This window comes from Lynx canadensis, chromosome B2 (assembly GCF_007474595.2).
Source record: "Lynx canadensis isolate LIC74 chromosome B2, mLynCan4.pri.v2, whole genome shotgun sequence".
NCBI lineage: Eukaryota > Metazoa > Chordata > Mammalia > Carnivora > Felidae > Lynx > Lynx canadensis.
Window position 1 is genome coordinate 151,887,573 of NC_044307.1, and position 24,113 is coordinate 151,911,685.

Here is a 24,113-nt window from a genome sequence, read left to right on the forward strand (position 1 = left end):
GCTTGCACCTGCTGCTGCCCCTTCTCTGGGCCACAGCTCCCCCTCCCCCCTCCACACACACAGCACCGTGCAACTTGCACATGTGGGTTAGGGCACTGCCCTTGTGCCCCCGTGTGAGCCCTGGAGCAGAGCTTCTGTGGGTCCAGGGGGCACGAGCGGCCTGGACCCGAGGACGATATTCGGAAAGCAATCTCGTGGGAAAACCCCCACCTCGCTTGCCCCGCACCCCGCGTGGTCTTCACCGCAGAGACTTCGGGGCGTCCCTTTGGTCTGTCCCGGGACGAGTGGGGTGACGCCCCAGTTCTGGGCTGTTTCTTCCAGGTCAAGGGGAGCAGATGAGTAGCCCTGAGTGACTGTCGACAGCTGTTTCTCTCGAGCTCCAAAGCGGTCAGAGTTGGCACTGAGTCCTTTCCCTAAAATTTCTGAATTCTTCACCCTGAATCAGCACGTGCACAGTGTCCCATCCAAACTGGAAGGTGATGTAAGACCACGAATGCCGAACAGACTCTTGTGACGCGAGGTCAGGGTCTTTTCCGTGTGAGGCAGCACAGCTTTCCATCAGTGCTGACACCCTAAGGGTTAGCCCAGGGTACACAGCAGACAGATCGTGTGGCCAACCTCTAGGCAGCCGGGGGAGAAGAGTCGTTCGGTTTGACAGGCAGTAAAGAAAACGCTCATCACTCTATTTGTGTTAACTGCTACTTTCCGTGCAACTACCAACCAGTTATTGGAATTTAAAATACACAGGACAGGGGCACCTGGGTGGCTCAGTGGCCTAAGTGTCCACCTCGGGATTTCGGCTCAGCTCATGATCTCATGGTCCTCGAGAGCGAGCCCTCTGCATCAGGCTCTGCCCTGACAGCGTGGATCCTGCTAGGGATTCGCTCCCTCCCTCTCTCTCAAAGGGGCTCTCTCATGAGCCCCTTTCTCGCTCATGAACGTGCTCTCGCTCGCTCTCGCACTCTCTCAAAATAAACTTTCAAAAAATACACAGAATTGTTAATCTATTGCAGAAGTGGCTGAAGTAGCCGTTTGTAACGTACAACTGTCAGGCTAAAATCGGTACTTAGATGTTATTTAGAACATCAAGGCTTGTGGCCTGTCGCTGGCTGTGGCTTGCTCTAGCCTGAGGTGAACCAAGCTTGGCTCTAGCTTGAGGTGAACCGTGGGCACACACAGCACCGTGGAGTCACGTGGCACACCCAAGGCACAAGGACCACCTTTCCAGGTGTAATCCGGGCGCCATTTCCAGCCTACGAGGCAGTTTTGCAAACTCAACCTGTCACCTCAGTGGAGACCTGAGCTCCAGAGGCAAGCAGAAGCCCATGTTTCGGTCAGGAATAAACACTGCTGTCGTGGTGACTGCTTAAAACCCGCAAGAAAGCACCTCCAGTGCACCATGATCCAAAATGGCGCCCAGGACTGAGGCGGCCTGACGACCTCGGTGCACTGACCTCAGGCGGGTCCCACGGGGGACCCGTCACAGGACGGCGAGCCCAGTCCGAGCTTCAGCTTACAGCCGCCTCGTTCACAAGTCCAGTCTGTGCACCGGGAGTTAATTTCAGACTAATCCTCGAGAAGAAATTGAAGAGAGACTCTTGAACGTGAACGATCACTTGCAGACGAGCATCTGGCCACAACCACGAGTGACGTTTCCGGCAACAGTCCCGCCTTCATGTGGACCCACTGCCTCTGCGGGGTAGCTGCTCTAGGTCTGCACATCTCCCTGCTCTGGGGTTGCCTCAACCCAAACGGTGGGTTGGCAAGAGCACAGCAGGCAGTGGAAGCCCCACAGGGCCACAGAAGCACCCAGAGTGTGATAGGGTGCGTGCCACGGAGGACGTGTCCTCGACACCCCCCTCCCACCGTGGCGCGAACCACCCCTAGCGACCTGTGGACACAGGCTCCAGTCAGCGTCCGAGTGGCCAGAGAAGAATGCACCTGGCAAATGTGATTCCCTCTGGTAACACGTGAACAGAGGCCAGAAGTGTCCCCTGGTTGAAGTGACATCTAAATGCAGAGGCCCCGCTTTTGTTCACTTTTCCCATCCCGGTTTTAGGAAAAGTAGTCTAAAGTTGGGTGTCTGGGTTCACTGCAGTGGCTGCATTTTTTTCCTTCCTTTTTCTTCCTTCCTTCCTTCCCTTTCTCCCTCCTTCCTTCCTCCCTCCCTCCTACCTTCCTTCCCTCCCTCCTTCCTTCCCTTTCTCCCTCCCTCCTTTCTTCCCTTTCTCCCTCCTTCCCTCCTACCTTCCTTCCTTACCTTCCTTCCCTCTCTCATTTCCTCCCTCCCTCCCACCTTCCTTCCCTCCCTCCTTCCTTCCCTTTCTCTCCCTTCCTTCCTTCCTCCCTCCCTCCCTCCTTCCCTTTCTCCCTCCTTCCCTCCCACCGTCCTTCCCTCCCTCCTTCCTTCCTCCCTCCCTCCTTCCTTCCCTTTCTCCCTCCTTCCTCCCTCCCCCCTCCCTCCTTCCTTCCCTCTCTCCCTTCCTTCCTTCCTCCCTCCCTCCCTACTTCCTTCCTTTTCTTTCTTTCCTTCCATTGGGAGGAGGGACTTTATTTTTCATTTCATGGCTCTTTCCTTAACAGTGATACTAAGGCATATGGACAAGAGCTGACTAGAAGACCCCCTCTGACGAGATCTAACTGTGTCTGAGTCCTGGGGGCAGACAGCCTTGCTGGTCTGAATACTCACCGCAGCCCCAGTAACAACTCTGTGACTCTGTGGTTAGGTGTTGGGAGAAAGGAGAGCTGGGGACCACTCTGCACAGCTTGTCCAGATGTCTCCAATTCTTATGTTTTAATGAAATTACTTTGTGATTCTGCTTTAATTTTCTACAATTTATCCTGTGTTTATATCGTTTTCTGAATGTGAAAATGGATTTAAACTTAAAGCACCATGGACTCTTTAGAGCTTCACCATTTAACAGATTCAATGCCAACAGCCCGCCAGCTCCTCCACGCAGATGTGCGTCTGTGCAAAGACACTGCCGAATGAACGCGCGTGACTAACCATCACTGAGCGTGCACACGGCCCCCTTCTGTGTCTGACGTGCCCATCCTGGAAACTCCAAGGAAGCACGCCCGCGTCGTCTGAGCACGTTTTAAAACAACTGGCAGGCGGAGATTATCGCGGAGCGCCTCAAGTTCCCCTGTTGTTCTACTTGAGTAGAATTTTAAGTTCTTTAGACTCTACTGTGCTCCCACTTGTGGTAAAGAATCGTCAATATTCAACACACAAATATCTTTGATGGCAGGTTACTGGCGCCCCTCCGGCTGAATGGTTTGCCCGCTTGAACCGAAGGCAGTCAGGCTCCTGAGACACTGAGTGATCCGAGCCTCTGTCCATACTGAGCTCTCCGTAGCCACGACCACAACTGCAGCCTCAGCACCTGCACTGGCATCACGGCTCCCCATGGCCGGTGTGGCAGCCTGCGGGCCCCGGAGGCACACGGTCCTGGCATCTCGTCTTCCGGCAAACCCGGAAGCCACGTGGGACAGAGCTGGGAGGGGTGCCTGGGTCGCAAGCACAGGGGCGGGTTAGGGGACACGCAGCAGGAAAGTGCCACGAGCCACGCCACACTTCGGGTCCAGGAACAGAAAAACCAGCCCCTCGCGTCCCTTCCAAGACGCTGCCTAGTTCAGCTCAGACTGAACATCAACAAAGAGAGGAACAAACGGGCCGTGATTATCTGAGGAGGGAAGCCGTCGCCGAGAGGAACGCTCTTCCCACTTGAGGTGACCACGGAAGCTGGACAGCGAAGTCCACGCATCTGAGGCTTACGGCTTCAACCCCAAGGTCTGGAAGAGCTTCGCGGCTCGGCAGGACAGACGGGCAGACGGACGTGGACGTGTGCGGCTCAAGGAAACCTGACGGTCTGTGCGAGGATAAGAGGTGTGCCGCGAACACCAGCAATTCCTCTGACCAAGGAAATGCGAAAAAGAGGCGTAACCTGCCGGCAACGTGCTTTCCTTAACGGCCCTACTTGCGGCTCAAGCATCTTGGTTCAAATCGTTACTGGGAACGTGCCATTTTAAACACGAAAACAGTGTGGGATGCAGTGGGGGTACAACCAACGGGAAGTATCGGAGCAGCGTGGATCCTTGGAAAACGTCAATGTCAGAGGATCCCACATCTCAAGTTCTTGGAGCCGCAAAATGAATGCCGTTCGTGCACAGCTCCTTTGTCACCGGTCCCTGTTTCCGCCACGGTGGTGGCCACACGGCCAGCCTCTGCTCTGGTCAGCAGATGTGACGCAGAGTCGCGAAGGAGGGTCAGTCATACTTCCCAAGTGGGTACGTGATGAAACCCTCCCAGGTTGTATTATAGCCTAAGTTTTAAACATAAAACACTCTGTGTTTCTAATGATTTACTATTTTGAAGGGTTGCAAAGCAGACTGCTTTCAGAGGTTAATTTTCTAGAATTCTGTGTGATGTGCGTTTTTGCATCCATGAGATAAATGCCCTCAGATGAACAATACTGTAATTTCTAGGCAACATGGAAACGAGTAAAGATGTTAGAAATAACTGTGCTGCCATGAGACACCAGAACACAGATGGACTTACTTTACCCGAATTCAGCGAGCATCCGTCTGTTCTGTTCCGGCGATCAGATTGAAGACAAGGCCACCCTCCCTGAGGGACTCAAATTCTAGTGGAGAAGCCGACATCTGAACCGGAAGGCTGAGGGCACAGTGCCCTGCACGCTGCACACAGGTCCGTAGCTGGCGGTTCACACCTGAGGGTCAGACGCCGGCTCGACTTCACGGAAAGTCACAGGGGACGGCATTTGAACGGGGTCCGAGGGCCGACAGCGGCGGTGAGAACGCATTCCGGAGATGGTGTCCACAGAAGAGCGCGGACTCCACCGGGCTGGGCACGGAGCCCCGGGGCACAGGCCTGGATGGCGGGGTGGGAGCAGGCTCGGCGAAGCCGGACGGACCTGACTGGCCGAGCTGAGGCGTTTGGACCAAATCCACTGGGCAGTGGGGAGGAGGAAAACAATTATCACTTACATTTTCCTAAAACCTAGAAACCTAGAGGAAAAAATATAAACTGTAACGTAGAAGAAGAAAACTGTGACCATACTAGATGCGTGAGGTTGATTCCAATATAATCCGGTGATTAGACAGGGTGATTTTCCAGAACAAATCAATGAGCCTTCAATTTCACAATGGGATCACAGGAAGACTGTAAAACACTTCGGGGGTGGTGCTTGGAGGGAGAATAATGTTCTTCACCAGACGATTACAGTGGCACGCATACCTTCGGGAGAATAAACCCAGTTAATGAAGCTAAACCATCTCTTCAAGTTGTAAAAGATTAAGTATTCAACAGGAGACTTCACCCACACTCTGAGAGTCAACTGGATTTCAACGAAGGCACTAATGAAATTCAGTGCAAAAAGTATTTTTAGCACGCATTACTGGAGCAAACAGATATTCACGAGAAAAAACGAACCTCGACTGGACTTTTCTCCGTGCCCCAAACTACGTCAATGCACGGTGGCTGTGCAGGCCAGACACGTGGCGTTCTTGCCCCGCGGGACCCCTCCCCGAGCGTGGGGGGCCCTGTGCACGGAGCCTGTGCACAGTTACACCCGAGACTGCGGCACCGTCGCGGGGGGAGCCGTGAGGAAGGGTCGCCAACAGGGGCCCGTTAACGGCCGATGGCCACTTCCGGTCTGTAGCCAGCAAGAATCTGAGGCTCTCGGTCCTACAACCACACGGACCCAACCTGCCAACGACGCGACGAGCACGGAAGGAGATCCGTCCCAGGAGACCCTTGGCTGAGCAAGGGCCCTGGGCAACACCTCGGTCACGGCCAGGAGACCCTGAGCTGAGAACCCGGTGAGCCACACCCAGACTCCTGACCCACAACAGGGGCGCCTGGGTGGCTCAGTCGGTTAAGCATCCGACTTCGGCTCAGATCATGATCTCACGGCTCGTGACTTCGAGCCTCGCGTCAGGCTCTGTGCTGACAGCTCGGAGCCTGGAGCCTGCCTCAGATTCTGTGTCTCCCTCTCCCTCTCTCTCTCTCTCTCTCTCTCTCTCTCTGCCCGTCACCTGCTTGTGCTCTGTCTGTCTCTTTCTGCCCGTCACCTGCTTGTGCTCTGTCTGTCTCTTGAAAATAAACGTTTCAAAAAATTTTAATTAAAAAAAAATACCACAATAGCTAAAATTAAATAGACTCACAAAACAAGGCTGCCGCAGAGCAGGCGAGAATGTGAACGGCGCCCACTCCGGAAAGCTCACGAGCGGGTACTGAGGCTGAGCACGTGGCCGCCCCACTCCCACCCTCCATCCCCCCACCGGTCCAGCAGCCCTGCCCCCATCTGCTTGCTCAGGAGAACCAGGAACGCATCACCACCAGACCTTTCCAGAAGTGGCTTTATTCACGATCGCCAAACTGATACACCAGAGGCTCCTTGGCTGACACGACAGAAAAGCTCTCCATCACATAAAGGAGTGGCTGCTACGACACGTAACGGCACAGACAAAGGTCCCGTGGCCATGGAGTTCTGGAAATGACTGACACTGGGATGCTCTTTGCTCACGGGTGTGGACGCGGGCACTGACTGGGAAAGGCATGTGGAAGGTCCCAGTGAAGGGAAGTCCTGCGTCTGCAGGCAGCGTGGGTCACACAAGCGTGCACCTGTCCACACTCACAGACCCTCAGTCTGGGTCTCAGTGAGTGTGACCACAGTACCTCTGTGGGAGGAACAGAGTCAGCCGTCCAACATGACTCAGAGCACATGCTTATTTAACACAATTGTAGATAAACCGTCAACACTGACTGCGTTCACCTTCAATCTTTCCTTTTTAATTCTTATTCAAAAAATATTTTAGTTTTGATTAAAAATATCAAAGTAATGTCTCCCAAAGAAGACATCCAGATGACCAACCGCCACATGAAAAGATGCTCAACGCCACTCCTCATCAGGGAAATACAACTCAAAGCCACACTGAGATACCACCTCGCACCGGTCAGAGTGGCTGAAGTGAACAAATCAGGGGGCTATAGCTGCTGGCGAGGATGTGGAGAAACGGGAACCCTCTTGCACTGCTGGTGGGAATGCACACTGGTGCAGCCGCTCTGGGAAACAGTGCGGAGGTTTCTCAAAAATTAAAAATAGACCTACCCTACGACCCAGCAACAGTGCTACTAGGAATTCACCCAAGCGATACAGGTGTGCTGTCTCAAAGGGGCACATGCACCCCAATGTTTATAGCAGCACTTTCAACAATAGCCTAAGCATGGAAAGAGCCCAAATGTCCATCGATGGATGAATGGATAAAGAAGATGTGGTTTATATATACAATGGAATACTACTTGGCAATGAGAAAGAATGCAATCTGGCCATTTGCAGCAGCGTGGATGGAACTGGAGGGTATTAGGCTGAGTGAAATCAGTCAGTCAGAGAAAGACAGATATCATATGTTTTCACTCATATGTGGAATTTGAGAAACTTAACAGAAGACCATGGGGGATGGGAAGGGGACAAAATAGTTACAAACAAAGAAGGAGGCAAACCATAAGAGACTCTTAAATAAAGGGAACAATCTGAGGGTCGATAAGGGAGCAGGGGTTGGGTGGCACGGAAATGGGTGATGGACATTGAGGAAGGCACTTGTTAGGATGAGCACTGGGTGTTGTATGTAAGTGATGAATCATGGGAATCTACTCCCGAAGCCAAGACTACACTGTATAGTATGTTAGCTAACTTGAGAATAAATTATTTTTTTAATTTTTTTAAATACTTATTTATTTTTGAGAAAGACAGAATGCAAGTGGGGGAGGGGCAGAGAGAGGGAGACACAGAATCTGAAGCAGGCTCCAGGCTTCCAGCTGTCAGCACAGAGCCAGACACGGGGCTCGAACTCACAAACCTGAGATCATGACCTGAGCTGAAGCTGGACGCTCAACTGACTGAGCCCCCCAGGCACCCAACAAAAAATTATTTATAAAAAAAAATACCAAAGTATAGAAAATTGCTTTCTCTATCTTGCTTTCCCCTTCACATACTTAAAAAAAAAAAAATGGTCAGGATGAGGATTAGTAATAAAACGGAGACTGTTTTCATTGCCATTTTCTATACTGCACGATATTTTAGACTTGAATATGCACTGACCGTGTAAAATCTGACAGATGCCTCTTTCACTGTTCCCAGGAGCCCTGATGTCTGTAAGACCCTGTTCACTTCAAGATATTCTTACAATCTGTAAAAAGTAAGAGGGTGTTGTGTAAATCACGCCATTATATTCCCCACCTAATTTGAGACATTCTGGGTTCAAGCAAGTGTGACCTTCATTTCATTAGAAAGTGCTCTAAATTCAATCTTCCTCTTGACTTTACCATCTCCTACAAATGAGTAGGACTCACTGAAGAGTCCCGTGTTTAAGGCAGGGTAACTAGCGATTTTTGAGCACATCTGAATTTGGAATTTTCTCACTGCTGTTCACCCTGGGACGCGGGTGCTGTCCGTCCCTTGCTGGGCAGGAGGCAGGCAGGTGCACCGCTGTACTCAGAAATAAGCCTTGGGTCCCAGCCGAATCCTTGCTACTGAATGACACACGTGGGTTTTCTGGGGAAAATGGGTGGAAGCCAGAGGTTACAACCCAGGAGACGAATGTCTGCAGGCTGGCCAGGACACCAGCTCCCAGAAGGGTGGCCAGGACACCAGCTCCCAGTAACTTAATGCAGAATCTCTCCCGGCGTGATCTGAGGCCCACCTGTCCCAAAACTCCAAACCTCAGATGATCTTGTGGAAGTTCACACTTCTAGCATCTTCCACGCATCCGCGGAAACAGAAGGTCTAGGACAGGGGCCAAAACATCTTGATTTCCAGGAACACTTACTAGACCTTTAGGTAAACTCATTTTGCTTACCACAATTTCCCGGCACAAGTGGAAATAGATGCGGTATTCGTCCAGAGCACGTGAGCCATAAATCTACAGCCGCGCACGCTGTTCCTCCGGACCACTGCTGGCGAGAGGGAAGTCGCCCTCCGTCGACTCGAGTCCTGGAGTCAACGCCGCCACGGATGGTGCGCGCTGCCCATCATTTGTGTTGCACGCGGACTCCAAGGCGCCCTCCCTGTGCCGGGGGAGCCCCGACAGGCCGACCGCCTCGTGGCTCCGCCTCCTTCCCTTCCCCCCAACAACTCCGGGGAGCAGCCAGAACTTGAAATCAACGCCTTATATACATTTGTGCTTCCTCTTCTTGATTTATTCCTCCCATAGGTTAAGCCTGCATTGCCGCGAAGGATCGGTTTCTGGTACAATATTTTGGCTTTTCTAGAAAATTACTTGAATATGAAAATAAGCAATGTGACAAAAGCAGGCTTCCTATTCCTCTAGGCTGTGTTACATTTAAATTTATGGCTTGGCTGTTGACTTTGCTAGAATCTGCAGAACGTTTTCCGAAAGGAAGGTACTTGGACTGTTAGGTTCTTCAGAATGAAATTAGCTTTCAGGATGTGGGCTTGATGAGATGGTCAGGAAACATCTGACAATGATCTATGTTTCAGAACTAGAACGTTGTATATGAAAACAAATTTGAAAGCACGCAATGGCTAAAAAAAAAAGTGTTATTCCCACATTAATAAAAATAGAATACATATTGCCTTCCATAGAATAAAAATAAGCAACTGTTTTGAAATCTTGATTTAGGAGTCACTTCTGGTGCACAAATCCAGAGTGAAAAACATTCCTCGTGCCCGGGGCCTCCCTGCAGAGGAGGACGTAGGCTCCGCTCTCACTTCTGCCCACCAAGGTCCCGCGCACTCTGGTCCCGCCTCCCTCCGGGGCCCCTTCCCGGCCCTCCCTTGGTGGCGCCGTGGCTCCCGTGCCTGTGCTCACACAGTGCCGTGGGGGCGCCGTGCCGGGCGCACCGAGGAGCTAAAGTCCGCTTGTTGGAGCCCAAATCCTGCCGCTCACCACTGAGCTCACGCAGGCCAGCTTCTTTGTGCTGCGGTTTCCTTACCCACCTGCTCCATGAATGATTAAGTGTCCGCTTCCTAAGGATGTGATTAAATAAAGCACGTGGAATGCTGACTGTCACACAGTAAATACCTGTCAAGTACAAATAAATGCTTACACTGAACTCAAACCTTTTTTTTTTTTGGCTCCTGGTAGAAATTAGACTTGGGTGCGTGGCCAAGAAAGAAAATTCTAAGTAAAATCCACTCCAGCCATCTGCACGGAGGCTGGAGCGCAACCTGGCGGCAAAGCGCGCTGGCTTCAGAGACAAAAGGAAAACTGGACTTGACACCCGGTTTGAATCCAGAAAAAGGCGGGCTGGACCCTGGCTGCGCACACGGCCTTGGCCAGCGCACCCTGGGCCCTCCGGCGCCCGTCCGGTGCACACAGGGTCACGAAGCCTGCTTCACGCTGTACTGTGTCACATCTGCGCGCGTGTTCCACAAACGCACGCTTTATACAACGCAAAATAAAGACCATGTCTACCAAGATCCAAAAACCACCACACGCGCACACAGATCCCACATCGTCCCAATCCTCTCAGTGGAGAAGACAGTAATCTGACAACCACAGAGATCGTAAAATTCAACAACCTAATTTTACAGATAAAATCAAGGCTCAAAACGTTTCCTGTGGAATCACGTGGCAAATATACAGGATTCGTCGTTATCATTTAAATCTCTTCAGGAGATAAACTAACTGCGGAAACAAAATTAATAGTAACACGTGGAGTCTATGATGTTGGAAAGTAAAATGTGCCACACGGATAGCGTGAAGACCTAGACAGGAGAAACAGACGCTTACTGTCTGTCATAAGGTTCCCACACTGCGGTGGCAGCAGGTGACAGTGGAGGCCCACGGTCCCAATGAAAGATACGTGCTAAAACCTCAGCTTGCGAGTGACACTTGCGCGAGCGTTCCACAAGACAAGCGAACGTTCCTGATAAACCTAACCTGATAAACGAGCGATGTCTTGCAATATGAGTCGTACCTGACGCCAAACATCACATGATCACAGCTGAGCCGATGGTGCTTCTGTCTCTTCTCTCGCTGCGGGACGGTGGGTGATCGTCCCCCACACTCGGACGCTCGGTCTCAGGCCACCGGGTCTGGCAGAAATCGGTGATTTTTCGGAACGTGGGAAGGTGCCCGCAACTGGCACTAGTGTGTTTTTTGTCACTTCGAGGCACCTGTGAACAGTCCTTTGCTTTTCCGGACAAGAGTGAGCTTAGGAGCACTTTGCCTCATTCCGCGTCAGGCTTCCCGCAGACACACACCCTTTCCTCTGCTGCCTTATTGCCGCTTACATTAAATACCGTAGATGACGAGAGTTTATTCATACTGTACTGAGTCAACATCCGTGTGAGTGTATACAGCGGCCCCCATGCAGAAAAACGTGGAAAAGAAAGGCGGTGGGAAGGAGATGCTTACTGTGGAAGTTGAGACGGAAATCACCGAGAAGTACGAACGAGGTATGCGAGCGGCCGAAATTGCAAGAGTTTACAAGACGTCTACGTCTGCGTCTCGTCTGCAGAGGAGGAGGAGAAAAGGGCGGGGGAATCCCTCACTTCAAATGAGGTCAGGGAGATGTGTAAAATGTGGGAAACGGTGCAAAATATTGTAGAAAAGCACCAGACGAATACGGCTGTAGCAGTGAGAGTGATGGATCTGTTTAACGACGATGCAATGTGACATTTCTGCAAAATCCTCAAAAGGAGGCAAAAGCAAAAGTCACCCGATAGGTTCCTTGTTAAAGTTGTGGGAAAAGAAAAAGATTCCGTTGAGCCAACAGACGGCAGTGATTCCGTGAGTGATAGTGAGAGTCGTCCTACACAGTAACCCTCCTCTCTCTTGTCTCCCTCGCACCAGCCACAAAGGTTTTCAAAGGGAAGTGCAAGTTCATTTGTTTTTCTTTATATTTTGTATTTTCTTATTCTTTTGTATTATATTACAGTATAATCATTTTTATCCAAATATTTTTGGGTTGTGGAACAAATCATCTGAGTTTCCATCATTTCTTATGGGGAAATTCGCTTTGATATGCAATTGCTTTGCATCACAAGCATGTTTCTGGAACGAATTAAGCTCGCAAACCACAGTTTTACTGTACATAAGTGGCACAGCAATCTCGAATGAACAAAACAAGGAGTTACAAAAGCCAGAAAAAGTGAAGAAGTAGCTGTACAAAAGTATCTAACTGAACCAAAAGGAGGCAGGGAAAAGAAACTGAGTATCAAATGGGCAAATATAAAAAAGGTAAAGCAAGATGAGAGGCTTCAACATGATCTTATCAATAATCTTATCAAACGGACCAGTCTAAACACTGATTAAAAGGCAGAGAGAGTCAAATTGGTTAAGAGAGTAAAACAAATCTAAATACCACCTATAAAAAATGCACCTCAGCAATCCCTATCAAAATAACACCGGCATTCTTTGCAGAGCTAGAACAAGCAATCCTAAAATGTCTATGGAATCAGAAAAGACCCCAAATAGCCAAAGCAATCTTGAAAAAGAAAACCAAAGCTGGAGGCATCACAATCCTGGACTCCAAGCTGTATTACAAAGCTGTAATCATCAAGACAGTATGGTACTGGTCCAAGAACAGACACTCAGATCAATGGAATAGAATAGAGAACCCAGAAATGGACCCACAAACGTACGGCTAACTAATCTTCGACAAAGCAGGAAAGAATATCCAATGGAATAAAGACAGTCTCTTCAGCAAACGGTGCTGGGAAAACTGGACAGAGACAAGCAGAAAAATGAACCTGACCATCTTCTTACACCAGACACAAAAATAAACTCAAAATGGATGAAAGACGTAAATGTAAGACAGGAAGCCATCAAAATCCTCAAGGAGAAAGCAGGCAAAAACCTCTTTCACCTCGGCCATAGCAACTTCTTACTCAACACATGTCTGGAGGCAAGGGAAACAAAAGCAAACATGAACTATTGGGACCTCATCAAGAGAAAAAGCTTCTGCACGCTGAAGGGAACAATCAACAAAACTGAAAGGCAACTGATGGAATGGGAGAAGATATTTGCCAACAACATATCAGATAAAGGGTTAGTACCCAAAACCTATAGAGAACTTAACCAAACTCAACACCCAAAAAACAAATAATCCAGTGAAGAAATGGGCAACAGACATGAATAGACACTTCTCCAAAGAAGATATCCAGATGGCTAACCAACACAAAAAATGCTCAACATCACTCATCATTAGGAAAATACAAATCAAAACCACCATGAGATACCAACTTACCCGTCAGAATGGCTAACATTAACAATTCAGGCAACAACAAATGTTGGCGAGGATGCGGAAAAAGAGGATCTCTTGCAGTGCTGGTGGGAATGCAAGCTGGTGCAGCCACTCTGGAAAACAGTGTGGAGGTTCCTCAAAAAATTAAAAATAGAACTACCCTACGACCCAGCAATGGCACTACTAGGCATTTATCCACGGGATACAGGTGTGCCATTTTGAAGGGGCATATGCACCCCAGTGTTTATATTTATAGCAGCACTATCAACGATAGCCAAAGTATGGAGAGAGCCCAAATGTCCAGTGATGGATGAATGGATAAAGAAGACGTGGTTCATGTATACAGTGGAGTATTACTCAGCAATCAAAAAAAAAAATGAAATCTTGCCATATGCACTACATGGATGGAACTGGAGGGTATTATGCTAAGTGAAATTAGTCAGAGAAAGACAAATATCATATGACTTCACTCACATGAGGACTTTAAGATCCAAACAGATGAACATAAGGGAAGGGAAGCAAAAATAATATAAAAACAGGGAGGGGGACAAAACATAAGAGAGCTCTTAAATATAGAGAAAAGAGGGTGCCAGAGGGATTGTGGGAGGGGGGATGGGCTAAACGGGTAAGGGGCATTAAGGAATCTACTCCTGAAATCATTGTTGCTAACTAACAACTAACTACCGTGGATGTAAATTAAAAAATAAATTATAAAAAAAGAAAAAGAAAAAAATTGCACTTCAAATAAGAGACCCACACAGGTTAGAAAAAAAGAATAGAGAAAATACTATCCTAACACTAATCAAAAGAGAGCTGGAGTGGCTATCTTCACCCCAAAGTGTATTTCAAAGCAAGTAAAGAAAGAGACCATTTCCTGAGAGTGAAGGGGTCCGTTCACCAAGAGAACATAATCCTAACCTAACAAAGGAGCTTCAAAACACCCTAAACAACATCTGTGGGCATCAGAGGGAGTAAGAAGTTCTAGACAGAGGCATGCACACCAATCTTACCAGCTGATGAAGACACAGTCGGCAAGGACACAGGACGTGAGACACACACGGCAGTCCCCTGGCCAGGCGGATGTCCGCAGCACAATCTTCCCCCAACAGCAGACACAGACCGTGAAACCAAGTTCGGTGGCTTCAGGCCACACCACGTATGTTCTCTGACCACATGTTGTTAAAGTGGAAACCAATAAAGAAAGATGGCGGGCAAGTCCCCACGTACCTGGAAACAGAGAAGCACGCGCAGAGAACCCGCAGACCAGCAAGGAAGTCAAAGGAGAAGCTGGAAAATGTACTGAGCTAAATGGGGGTGTGGGGGTGCGCCCAGAGTGGGGCTGGAGGGGAGCACATGGCACCCCACCCTCCACCGTCACCTGTGAGGTGCAGGCAGGCCTAGGACACGTCCTGTGAGAAAGATTAAGTTAAACTTGTCACTTCCGTTGGTCACAGCAAACCTCCTACCGCTGCAGACTTTCCTTAAAGGCCACGGGAAGGAATAACTCGGCACCCAGGTTCTCATCCTTCTCTACATCAAAACCAATAGGAAAAACGAGCATTTCTAAACTGCGCGAAAAAACCAGGCTTTCTGATTACTGAACTCACCTGAAATTCAATATTCTCTCAAGTTAAATCGAAATTAGACCTCTTCGTGTCCGTCTGCAAAAGCATCTTGAAAGCAAAATGGAAGAGACCGTCCCTCCCGCGGCTGAGTGCTGGTAACGGGTCAGGTCTGCGGGGAAAAGGGAGGTTCCTGAGCATCTGGCGGTGAGCGGACGGCAGGCGGCGGTAGCACTCCTCCATCGGCCCCCGCACCGACCGCGAGGCCGAGAGGAACCTGTGCGTCTCAGCCTCGAGCCTCTGCTCAGATAAACGTGAGTCAAGCAAACAGCATGGTCCCTGGAGTCCAGCGCCCGGCCCCGACTTTTACCAGACGCGGCACGTAACTTAGCACAAGGTGTTGCGGTGCACATCCCGGGCAACGTCTCCCAGCGGACTTTCCCCCACGGGAAGCAGAGACAATAACAACCAACCGCTCACTTTCACTGTGACTATCAGATCAACCTAATAAGCAGGTTCCTCCCACATAAGCAAGTTGGTGAACATCACTATTTCAGGGGTACCATCTGGTCCTGACCCTAAAACCTTCCTCGCTTATCTTTCCTCTCTATAAAGTCCTATCTAAGAAGCCAAATTGGAGAAACGGTTTCTAAAAAGGACAGTTGGGTTTCCGTTTGGAGAATTCAGAACGTACGGGAGCTGAATTTGGTAACCCCACCACCCATGTCTGTGCCTGCAGGAACAGCTGCACAAGTGTGTGCCATTCAATTAACCATCACCGGAGATGTCCTCGGGTTCTCTCTAAATGTGTCTCCTTATGGAGTTTTCCGGGTTGAACCAGAACCGTGGGAGGAGCCCTGAGTGGGGCTGAGACCCATTTCCCAATAACCACCGACTAAAGCAGTCAGATTGAGAAGCGAGTCTGGGTCCTCACGAGCTCCCCTTGGAGCCGGGCCGCACGCGGGGGCGAAGCAGTGGGAGGAGACCCCCCCCCACCCCTGCTCAGCCTCATGGTTTAGAATCATCAGGACACCGGGCTGGGTGGCTGTCAGTTAAGCATCCAACTCTTGATTTCAGCTCATATCATGATCTCACGGTTCACGAGATCAAGCCCCGCATCAGGCTCTGTGCTGACCACACGGAGCCCGCTTGGGATTCCGTCTCCCTCCCTCTCTGCCCCTCCCCCTCTTGCGCTCTTTCTCTCTCTCTCTCTCTCTCAAAATAAAATAAATGAACTTTAAAAAACAAAGAAGTAATAAATAAAAAGTTCAAATTCTGCTGACAAAGAGAAAAATTTTCTCATTTTTCTTCACTAAAAAGTTACAAATCTAAATCGATTCATATTTCAAATTGGAATCAGATATTTTAATATATCAAAATCCTTAAAACACTACAAACACCTAAAATATTAATTATTCTCAGATATTCCTAAGTTCATGGAAAACTATTAACGCCGTGAGCTTGAAACACCTCATCTCCGTACGAATTCCAACCACTGGAGACACCGGTGGGGTTACCGTTCCAGGGGAGCCGGGAGTCCCTTTGACAGGGGTTTGTGACTCTGAGGTCCAGGTAATAATATCTTTTCCTACTTCTTCTGCCTCGTCTGCCAGCAGCTCATTTCTTCCTCATCTTGGTTGGATTTTGCTTGCACTCAGCCCTCCACGGACAGGTCACCGTCTTCCCAGGTCTCTGAGAAAACGTGTGATGTCATTCCGTTGGATATCTTTCACTCACACCTGATTGCTTGTGGTCTCCTTCAGCTCCACCACCTGATTAAGTGCTATTTCCTTCACATCCACTTTCCCAGTCCGTTGGGGCCATGATGCACCCGCACGGATCCAGTGTATCTCTTGAGGTTCCTTCTGGCTTCGTGATCAAAGTCAAGACCACAAAGAAGCCATAGGCACCATTCATGGAGAATCTGGGGAGGAGCAAAGCCTTCGCCAGGAGTCTGACCGGATAGTCGAAAACTGAACAAGGGCAAACACAGGAACTAAAACGGAAGAGGAGAGCAGAGATTTCACCCCAGATGAGGGCTCTAGACCACCGAACATGCAGAGAGAAAGCATAGGTCAGAGACAGTGCGACCTCTCAACCACTTTGTGGTGTCTTGAGTGAGGATACAAGAAGGCCCATGGTGCATATTTGATACTTCCTTGTCCAGAAATATGTTTAGTAAATCCTAAAATTGTCCTTATGGAACGTATTTTGACTCATTCTCAACTAATCCCTTTTGTTCATTTTAAAGTTATGAAATCAACAAAAAAGACACAAGTGTTAAAGTTATGTGCAGACACATACGGGATTAGCCAATGCTTAACTCACTGAAACGACGCCGTGTATAAAAAGTAACGTCTTCCAAGTAACGTCTCCCTTCTTTTAGATGGAAGTGACCGTAAACATCACCGTGGCAGCATACGTGAGCAGCTGTGCTCAAGGCCCTGAAATGACACTGTATCCGATGTGTCTTTCCAGTAACATCTTTGTCCACCGAGATACAAGTATTGTAAATTTATGTGCAGAGGCCAGTAGAAATAGATTTACATTAAAGTCATTAAAACTATGCTGTTCACAAAAAAAAAGTTGGGAAACTGCTCTTCATGAGATAGAATACTTTCACCAGGAGCAGGGTCCCCACGGCTCGCCCCTCACCTCCCTCAGCAAAGGTCACTTCACGCCAGCCACAGGGGCAGGTTATTCGCAGATGGGGATTTACAGGGATGTAGCGTAATCTTACTTCTGAACTTACGAGTCCAAACTGATAAAACAATCGCAAACTTTTAGTCAATTTAAAAACCAAGGAAAATAACCCCTTTCCAGATACACTTAGGTTATTTTTCCTCAGCAGAACTTAAAGTTAGGTGACCTATTTGAAACATGCAGATTTAAATTTCTTCCTCATATGCTTAGGAAATAAAATTTTCTGAAAGGTTTGACAAAAGGTGACTTGGGAAGAATACCAGGTATTTTAAAGTTCCTAAAAGTACCAGTATTTTCCGTGTACTTTTATTTGTGTAATGATCCACACTGATTAATTCTACTGACCTCACTATAATCGCAGTTTTAATAATTAAAGCGAATGGCACTTGCTCAGCTCCTAACACTACCAAACTAACAGCCTGGCAGAAAAAGAGACCTGTTCATCCAGGCGTCCTTCCACAGTCAACAGTCAGAATTCCTTAAAAAATGACAACACATCGGAAAGAAAGGTAAGCAAACCAACTGTCAGGAGACACAGTGACCAACAGAACTAGACTCAGAAATGACCCAGATATTGGCACAGTCAGGCAGGAACTTAAATCTTACAATAATAAGTTAAAGATCCTACTGTAATTCCATCAGAAAGATAAATCTTTGAAGAGAAAAAAATTTCTGGCCTAGAATAATTAGAACAAATCCAGGTTCCGTACCCGAAAGAGAAAACAACAAAGTAAAAAGCAAAACCGAATCTACAAAACACACTGTAAATACAGAGGGCAATATGGCAATTTTAAATTAAACGCTGGATCGGATCAGTCAAGAAGCAAAACGTTGGGCCCACAGATCAAGACATGAAGGGTATAAACAAGCCACTTAGAAATGAAAGAAAACCCTCAACTCATTAACAGCATATGGAACAACGCACAACCCTCACAGTGTCCAAAGGAAGGCGAGTTAAAATGATGAGCTACTGTGTCTTCGTAACGAACTTAACAAAGGTAATGAAAGTGCTCGTACTCGGACCGGAAAGGACGCGAACAGCGGGGAGCATTTTGAAATCCCGTTCTCCTAGGTCACATCTGCCGCTTCTGCGCACCGGAACCATCCCCGCGACGATACAGCCCCACGCAACGTCGTCCAACTGAAACTCTTGAGGTACTCGGAGCAGCTCCTCACTCACTTATGCCAAAAGGCATTTCCAGGCCAATACCGAATTCTCAAAGCAGCCGGCATCCCCCCGTGGACAGGTGCCCACGCCAGCCCGCCCCGCCCCGCGCGCCTCTAACCCTGCTTCTATCTTCTGCTCTCTTCCCAGACGGCCGCCCGGCCGTCTCACCAGCGCAACGTCAAAGGATTCAGAAAGGAATCCAACGACTTCGAAAAACACGCCGGAGAGATTCAGAATGGGTAACGACAGCACGGATTACCCACCAGAAAGGCCAGGACCCACGGTATCTGCAGCGTGGCCTGATTACGTAGGGGGTGAGCGAATCGTGACCACGCGAGCAGAAAACGTTCCAACCGGAGCGCCTGCAGCAGGGGGCCGCCGGCCGCATCAGGGTTACCGCTGGGACGAGGCGCGCGAGGACCTCGGCGGCACGGGGTGGGGGCTCTGTGGTCAGTGCCGTGACCGGCCTCGCGCATCCGGTCCTCGACATTCAGCGTCACCAGGAGCCAGACGCGCCCGAGAGTCTCGGGTGCCCCTGACGGCAGCAGTGTGCCGCGGGGGGGCGGGGGCGGTCCACCTTCGTTCACACGCACACACCAGCCGGACCCACGAAATCGCACGCCGATGCGATTCTCTGAACCCACATCCCCGCACGCGCACGTTACCAAGCGTTACCAGTCTTCACATACAAACCCCTCCACAATTTAATACAAGACCACACACTCTTTCCGTGTGATTGACGTGAAGCTGATGTAATTTTGTTTTCATGTCTCCTCCTAGTTAGGCCAATCTCTTTAAATGCTGTGGCCCTCCTCCTGCTCCCAATTCTTTTTATGAGAAATTCCAAAACCGTTTTCTCACCTGCCCTGGGACTCGGCCCGCCCGCGTTCCCCGCAGCTCGGCTCCCAGCAGGCGAACGGGATGACACGGGCCGCCACGCGGAAGAACACGCCCTGCGCTCCCCTTTCCCCCCCAGCAAAGGTCTGGTTCCCGCGTCTGTCTCCCTGCACGTGACGAACACTGCCGTGTCACCTTCAGCGTTCCAGGGTTTCACCAAACACAGGCCAACACAGGAAACACGCCGGAAGCCGCGTCAGGAGTAGACGCGCCCGCCCACACGAGTAGGCCGTACCTGGGGGGCTGACGGGCTGAAGGCCACGCCAGCAACGGTGTCCGTGTGTCCGGCCAGTCTGTGAGAAAACGTGCTCGAGCCCATTTCATACACGTACGCCTGCAAGACAGACAGACAGACGGGGCTCCGTGATGAAAGGGCCAACGGTCCACGTGAGTCGCGCACAGCAGAAGCGCACCCCACGGCCTGGTGACTCCGCAGCAGCCGGTCACCTGACAGGCCAGCGCCGCCTGAGCCGGAGACCCGACTCGGTGACTCAGCCTCTCTCCTCCTTGCCTCTCGGACCTTTATTGCCTCAGTGGACCCACAGCCCCTGATGCCTCCACGGTTCAGCCCTGCCTGCAAGTCCCAAGCGGAGTGAAAAAGTGATGTTTATGTCCTTTTCCATAAATTTAAGACAAAAACATGTACACACCTTGCTTCCTACTAAATTAGCTTGGAATCGAGCAATTCAAATACTTGGAATTTTTTCTATAGTACAGCTGTTCTTAAAATTTTAAATAAAAACATACAATACTGTCTGATGGTATTACCATATGCATATAAAAGATATGCATAGAGAGAGCTGGACAGATGCATGCATATTTACAGAGAGAGAGAGGCCATCAAATACTTCATTTTAGGGACACAAATCTGGTATCGGGATCCCATCCCGATGTGATATAAGAGAGGAGAGACCCATTCTAATTTTTAGGTAACAAAATGTGCAAACAAGTGGTTTGTGGACTCTACTGGTAATAAAAAAGAAATGCCACGTCACAGAAAAAGCAAGACATCTACGTGATTCCTTCTTCCACAAAAAGTCTATTTCAATGGACAGACGAGCCCTTCAAATTTACAACTTCCAAATGATTCTGTCATGGGCTGAACAGCAGCTCCTGAAATAAAGTCTACAAACATATATTGGATACATCTTGAAGCAGAAATATTTAAAGCATGTTTTTGTTGGCTTTTTTTCTGCTGTTCTTATTGGAAACGTGCTTATCTGAAAAGCAGCCACTGACGTGTGTGCTCCCAACAGTTCCCAAAGGAGGCTGCTGCTGCGGGCCCAGGGACCCCACTCTGGGGACCTTAACACTGAGGTTTGTCGCCACATACGGGACACCGCCTTGCATGCCGCCTGGCATTTGCGTGACATCTGACACCCATAAATGACGCCGTGAGGCTGCGAGAGAAGAATCAGTAACGGTTATTTAAGAAACTGCCTCTCCTTTCCTGTATGCAAATGCTTTAAAATGAAACCTACCTTTTCTCCCAGAAGAACCAGAAGATTCTTGAATAAAATGAATCTTTCTGGTCATGGCAAACCGGAACCATGAGAAGACAGTCTGCGGCCACAAATATCAGACATATTTTATTAGGTGCACATTCGTCACAACCTGCCCTTTCAAACGGCAGCAACAATCGGCCCAAACGGACAAGATGCACCTTGTCTGATGCTGAAAACACAGGAATGGCCTGCAACCCGTGTGCAGAACACAACGTTTTGATTAGATGTGATACTAGTTACTCGATTCATGAAGCCACCTGTCCCCATGAAAGGGAAATAAGCCGTGGCTAAAACGTACTCAGAAAGACGAAACGTAAAATAAAACCCTACAAAGTCAGTCTTACTCTGAAACTAATGAGCCCTGAGAACGGGCAGCGTCTTCGCACAAAGGATGAGGGTGTGGCCCAGCCCACCCGGGAGCAGGGAAGACGCTTTGCTGTTCAAAATGTTTCACAAAAACCGTCCGGGACTGAATGTACCAGTGAAAAAGATGATGTTTTGCAAACACAACTAGACCAGTTCATTATGAATGTTTTGTAATTCTGCTGAACCGCATCCTTGAAGGTGAAGCTGCTTTCGTTTTTCTGTCTCACGCTATTCCTACCACGTGTCCTTCATTTCCCTTTGCCTGGATTTTCTCCACAGAAGAAACGGACAAAAGGATAGCACACAGAAGTTCACTCTGTGTCTGAAGCTTAATGGTGTTGATATCGTCCCCGGGGGAATCAACGATCACATCACAGACATTCACTTTGTTTTTTAAAGTATTTCCAGAAAGGATGTTTCTCAGGACTGTGCATATTGTCTTAGATCACTGAATTTTTAGTTCACAAAAAACTTGTGAAGTTTTCTAAGAAGGCCAAAGTGTTCAAGATTTAATATAGAGCCCTACTGAAAATCCCATCAAGACAGAAACATCGCCCACCTCCTGCAGAAGCCAAGACTCTGTCCGAAAGCCCCTGATTCGGGCACGTGGAGCTCTGTGGCCACCACCAGGTGAACACTGGATGTTAATGGCGGGGCTGTCCCTCAGGTTCGGAGGCAGAATCACGACCCCCTTCTCTCGGCAACCTCCATCAAGGTCCGGCAGACGCCGTGATGAGCTCCGCCCTGGCCCTGCCCCTTCCCCTCGAGGAGCCCCGCGAGGGGTCCCTGGCCGCCACGGATGGACCGCCGGTCACCCGACAGACTCATACACCTTGGCTGGCAGCCGCAGCCACTTCAACAATCCTGGGCAAACCTTCATCGACTTCGTCTCTAATAACAAGCCGGTCTCTCTCAGCATCCTTGTCCCTATGACCAATTACATGGCCAGTCATCTTAGTATCTGGTAGTTCATTCTTTGAAAATGTGATCTTACAGTGAAACATCGGGGCGGGGGGATCTGGCAAAAGAGCCGCTTACGTCAACCCTCGGCGTCGGCAGCGTGTGAAGGGAGCCGTCGCAGTCCAGCCACAGCTGTCCACGTCGTAAGATTCAAGCAGGCGTCCAGGAGTGCAGCTAGGAGGCTCGTCTGTTTACCCGCATGGCGGACACCACGGTGCACTGCTACAGGGGAGACTCCGAGGGTCAGAGACGGGGCCTCAGAGCCCACCTCTCTAGAACCTGACAGCCTCCTTCCAGCAGGGGGGCTCGCACAATGGAAAACCCCGGTCCTCTGTGTCTAGTTCTATCTCCAAAGTCCGTGCTTGGCTTTTTATTACGAAAAGTTTCAAATATATACCAAAGTACGGTGGATTGCACAACCAGCCCATTCGTACAGAACCAAACACAACATCGTTAAGACTTGGCTCTACTTGCTTCAACTGCCATGCCTTTGTTCTTTACTTTTTCCCTTTCAGTTTTTGTGGCTGAATAAGTAGGAAGTATTTTTAGCCGACTGCTAACGTAACGTCCCACGTACTTTGTAAGTATCTCTAAAAATACGGACATTGCACACACACCTACACTGCCACTTTACGCTGACCTATAATAAAGGAAGTCCTGGCCGGTCACACTGGTCACAGTTGTTTTGGGTAAGCAGGACCCAGAGCGGATCTGTGCGTTGCCGTCACGTCTTTCCAGCACCGCTGTTTGGAGCAACGCTTTCTCTCCCTGGCTCTCTTCCACGCCAGAGACTTGTTGACGAAATGGAGTCCGAGTCCAGAAGAACATTCCAGCCAGAACTCGTCGGCCTGCCTGCGTGTGACATCTTTCGACTTGCTCCATCATCCTGTGGATGGGCCCTGAGCCAGAAATTATGCATAAAGACTCAATTCGGTTCAGGCTCTACCTTTTTTCCACAAGAATACTTTACGGTGGATATTAACGGGTGTGCACTTCAAAATGGCAGGAGGAACGTACAGTATCTAAACTGTTGCACAGTGAGTGACGCTAACGTTGGTCGGGAGGTTTGGCTTGTGACACGACGTCCCTCGGAGACTGTAACGAGGTCCACCTAACACACGTGTAAGCGCACAATACGGCGCACTTACACAAGCACAATGTTCTCCAGCGGGGCTCTAGACCACTTCGTCCTGCACGACTGAAAATTCTGTGCCCTCTGGCCAACGTCTCCCAGCTGCCCTCCCTGCTGGCAGCCGCCACCCTACCCGCTGCTTCCATGAGTGTGACTGTTTCCGATTCTTCATCTAAGTGCAGTCAGGCAGTATTTGTCCTTCTTTCTGCGATCGGCTTATCTCACCTACTACAACGTCCTCTGGCTCATCTACGTCATTGCAAATGACAGGACTTCCTTCTTTTTTTAAGGCTGAATGACATCCCATCGCGTAGATTTACTCATCCATCCATACACATTTAGGTGGCTTGAACCATCGTAGCTACAGTGACTAACGTTGCCGTGACGTGGGAGAGCAAATCTCTCTTTGAGGTCACGACTTCGATTCTGTTGGACAAATACCCAGCAGTGGAATTACCTTCTCCTATGGAAATTCTATTTTTAATTTTCCAGGGAACCTCCACACTGTTCTCATGGCGGCTGCGCTGGCTGATATTCCACCACCAGCGCACGAGGGTTCCAATTTCTCCACACGCTCGCTGGT

The 24,113-nt window shown here is 49.4% G+C and overlaps 1 protein-coding gene and 1 long non-coding RNA gene across 4 annotated transcripts in view; both read right to left on the bottom strand.

The window, feature by feature from the left end:
- Nucleotides 1–24,113, bottom strand: part of WDR27 (WD repeat domain 27) — a 154,286-nt gene that overhangs the window by 53,569 nt on the left and 76,604 nt on the right. Inside the window, exon 22 of the mRNA XM_032593355.1 lies at nt 19,803–19,901. Coding sequence (XP_032449246.1) covers nt 19,803–19,901 — 99 coding nt within the window. The remainder of the gene's footprint in view (nt 1–19,802; nt 19,902–24,113) is intronic.
- LOC115514683 lies at nt 2,521–11,647 on the bottom strand. 3 transcript variants are annotated; one of them, XR_003969072.2, is made up of 4 exons: nt 8,458–11,647; nt 8,127–8,214; nt 5,084–5,260; nt 2,521–4,973 (listed from the first exon to the last, which is right to left on the bottom strand). It is a non-coding gene; the product is annotated as an uncharacterized LOC115514683 (long non-coding RNA). The 3 variants fall into 3 exon arrangements; XR_004343686.1 differs by having other exon boundaries at nt 2,521–4,227; nt 4,562–4,973; nt 8,127–11,647; XR_003969070.2 differs by having other exon boundaries at nt 8,127–11,645.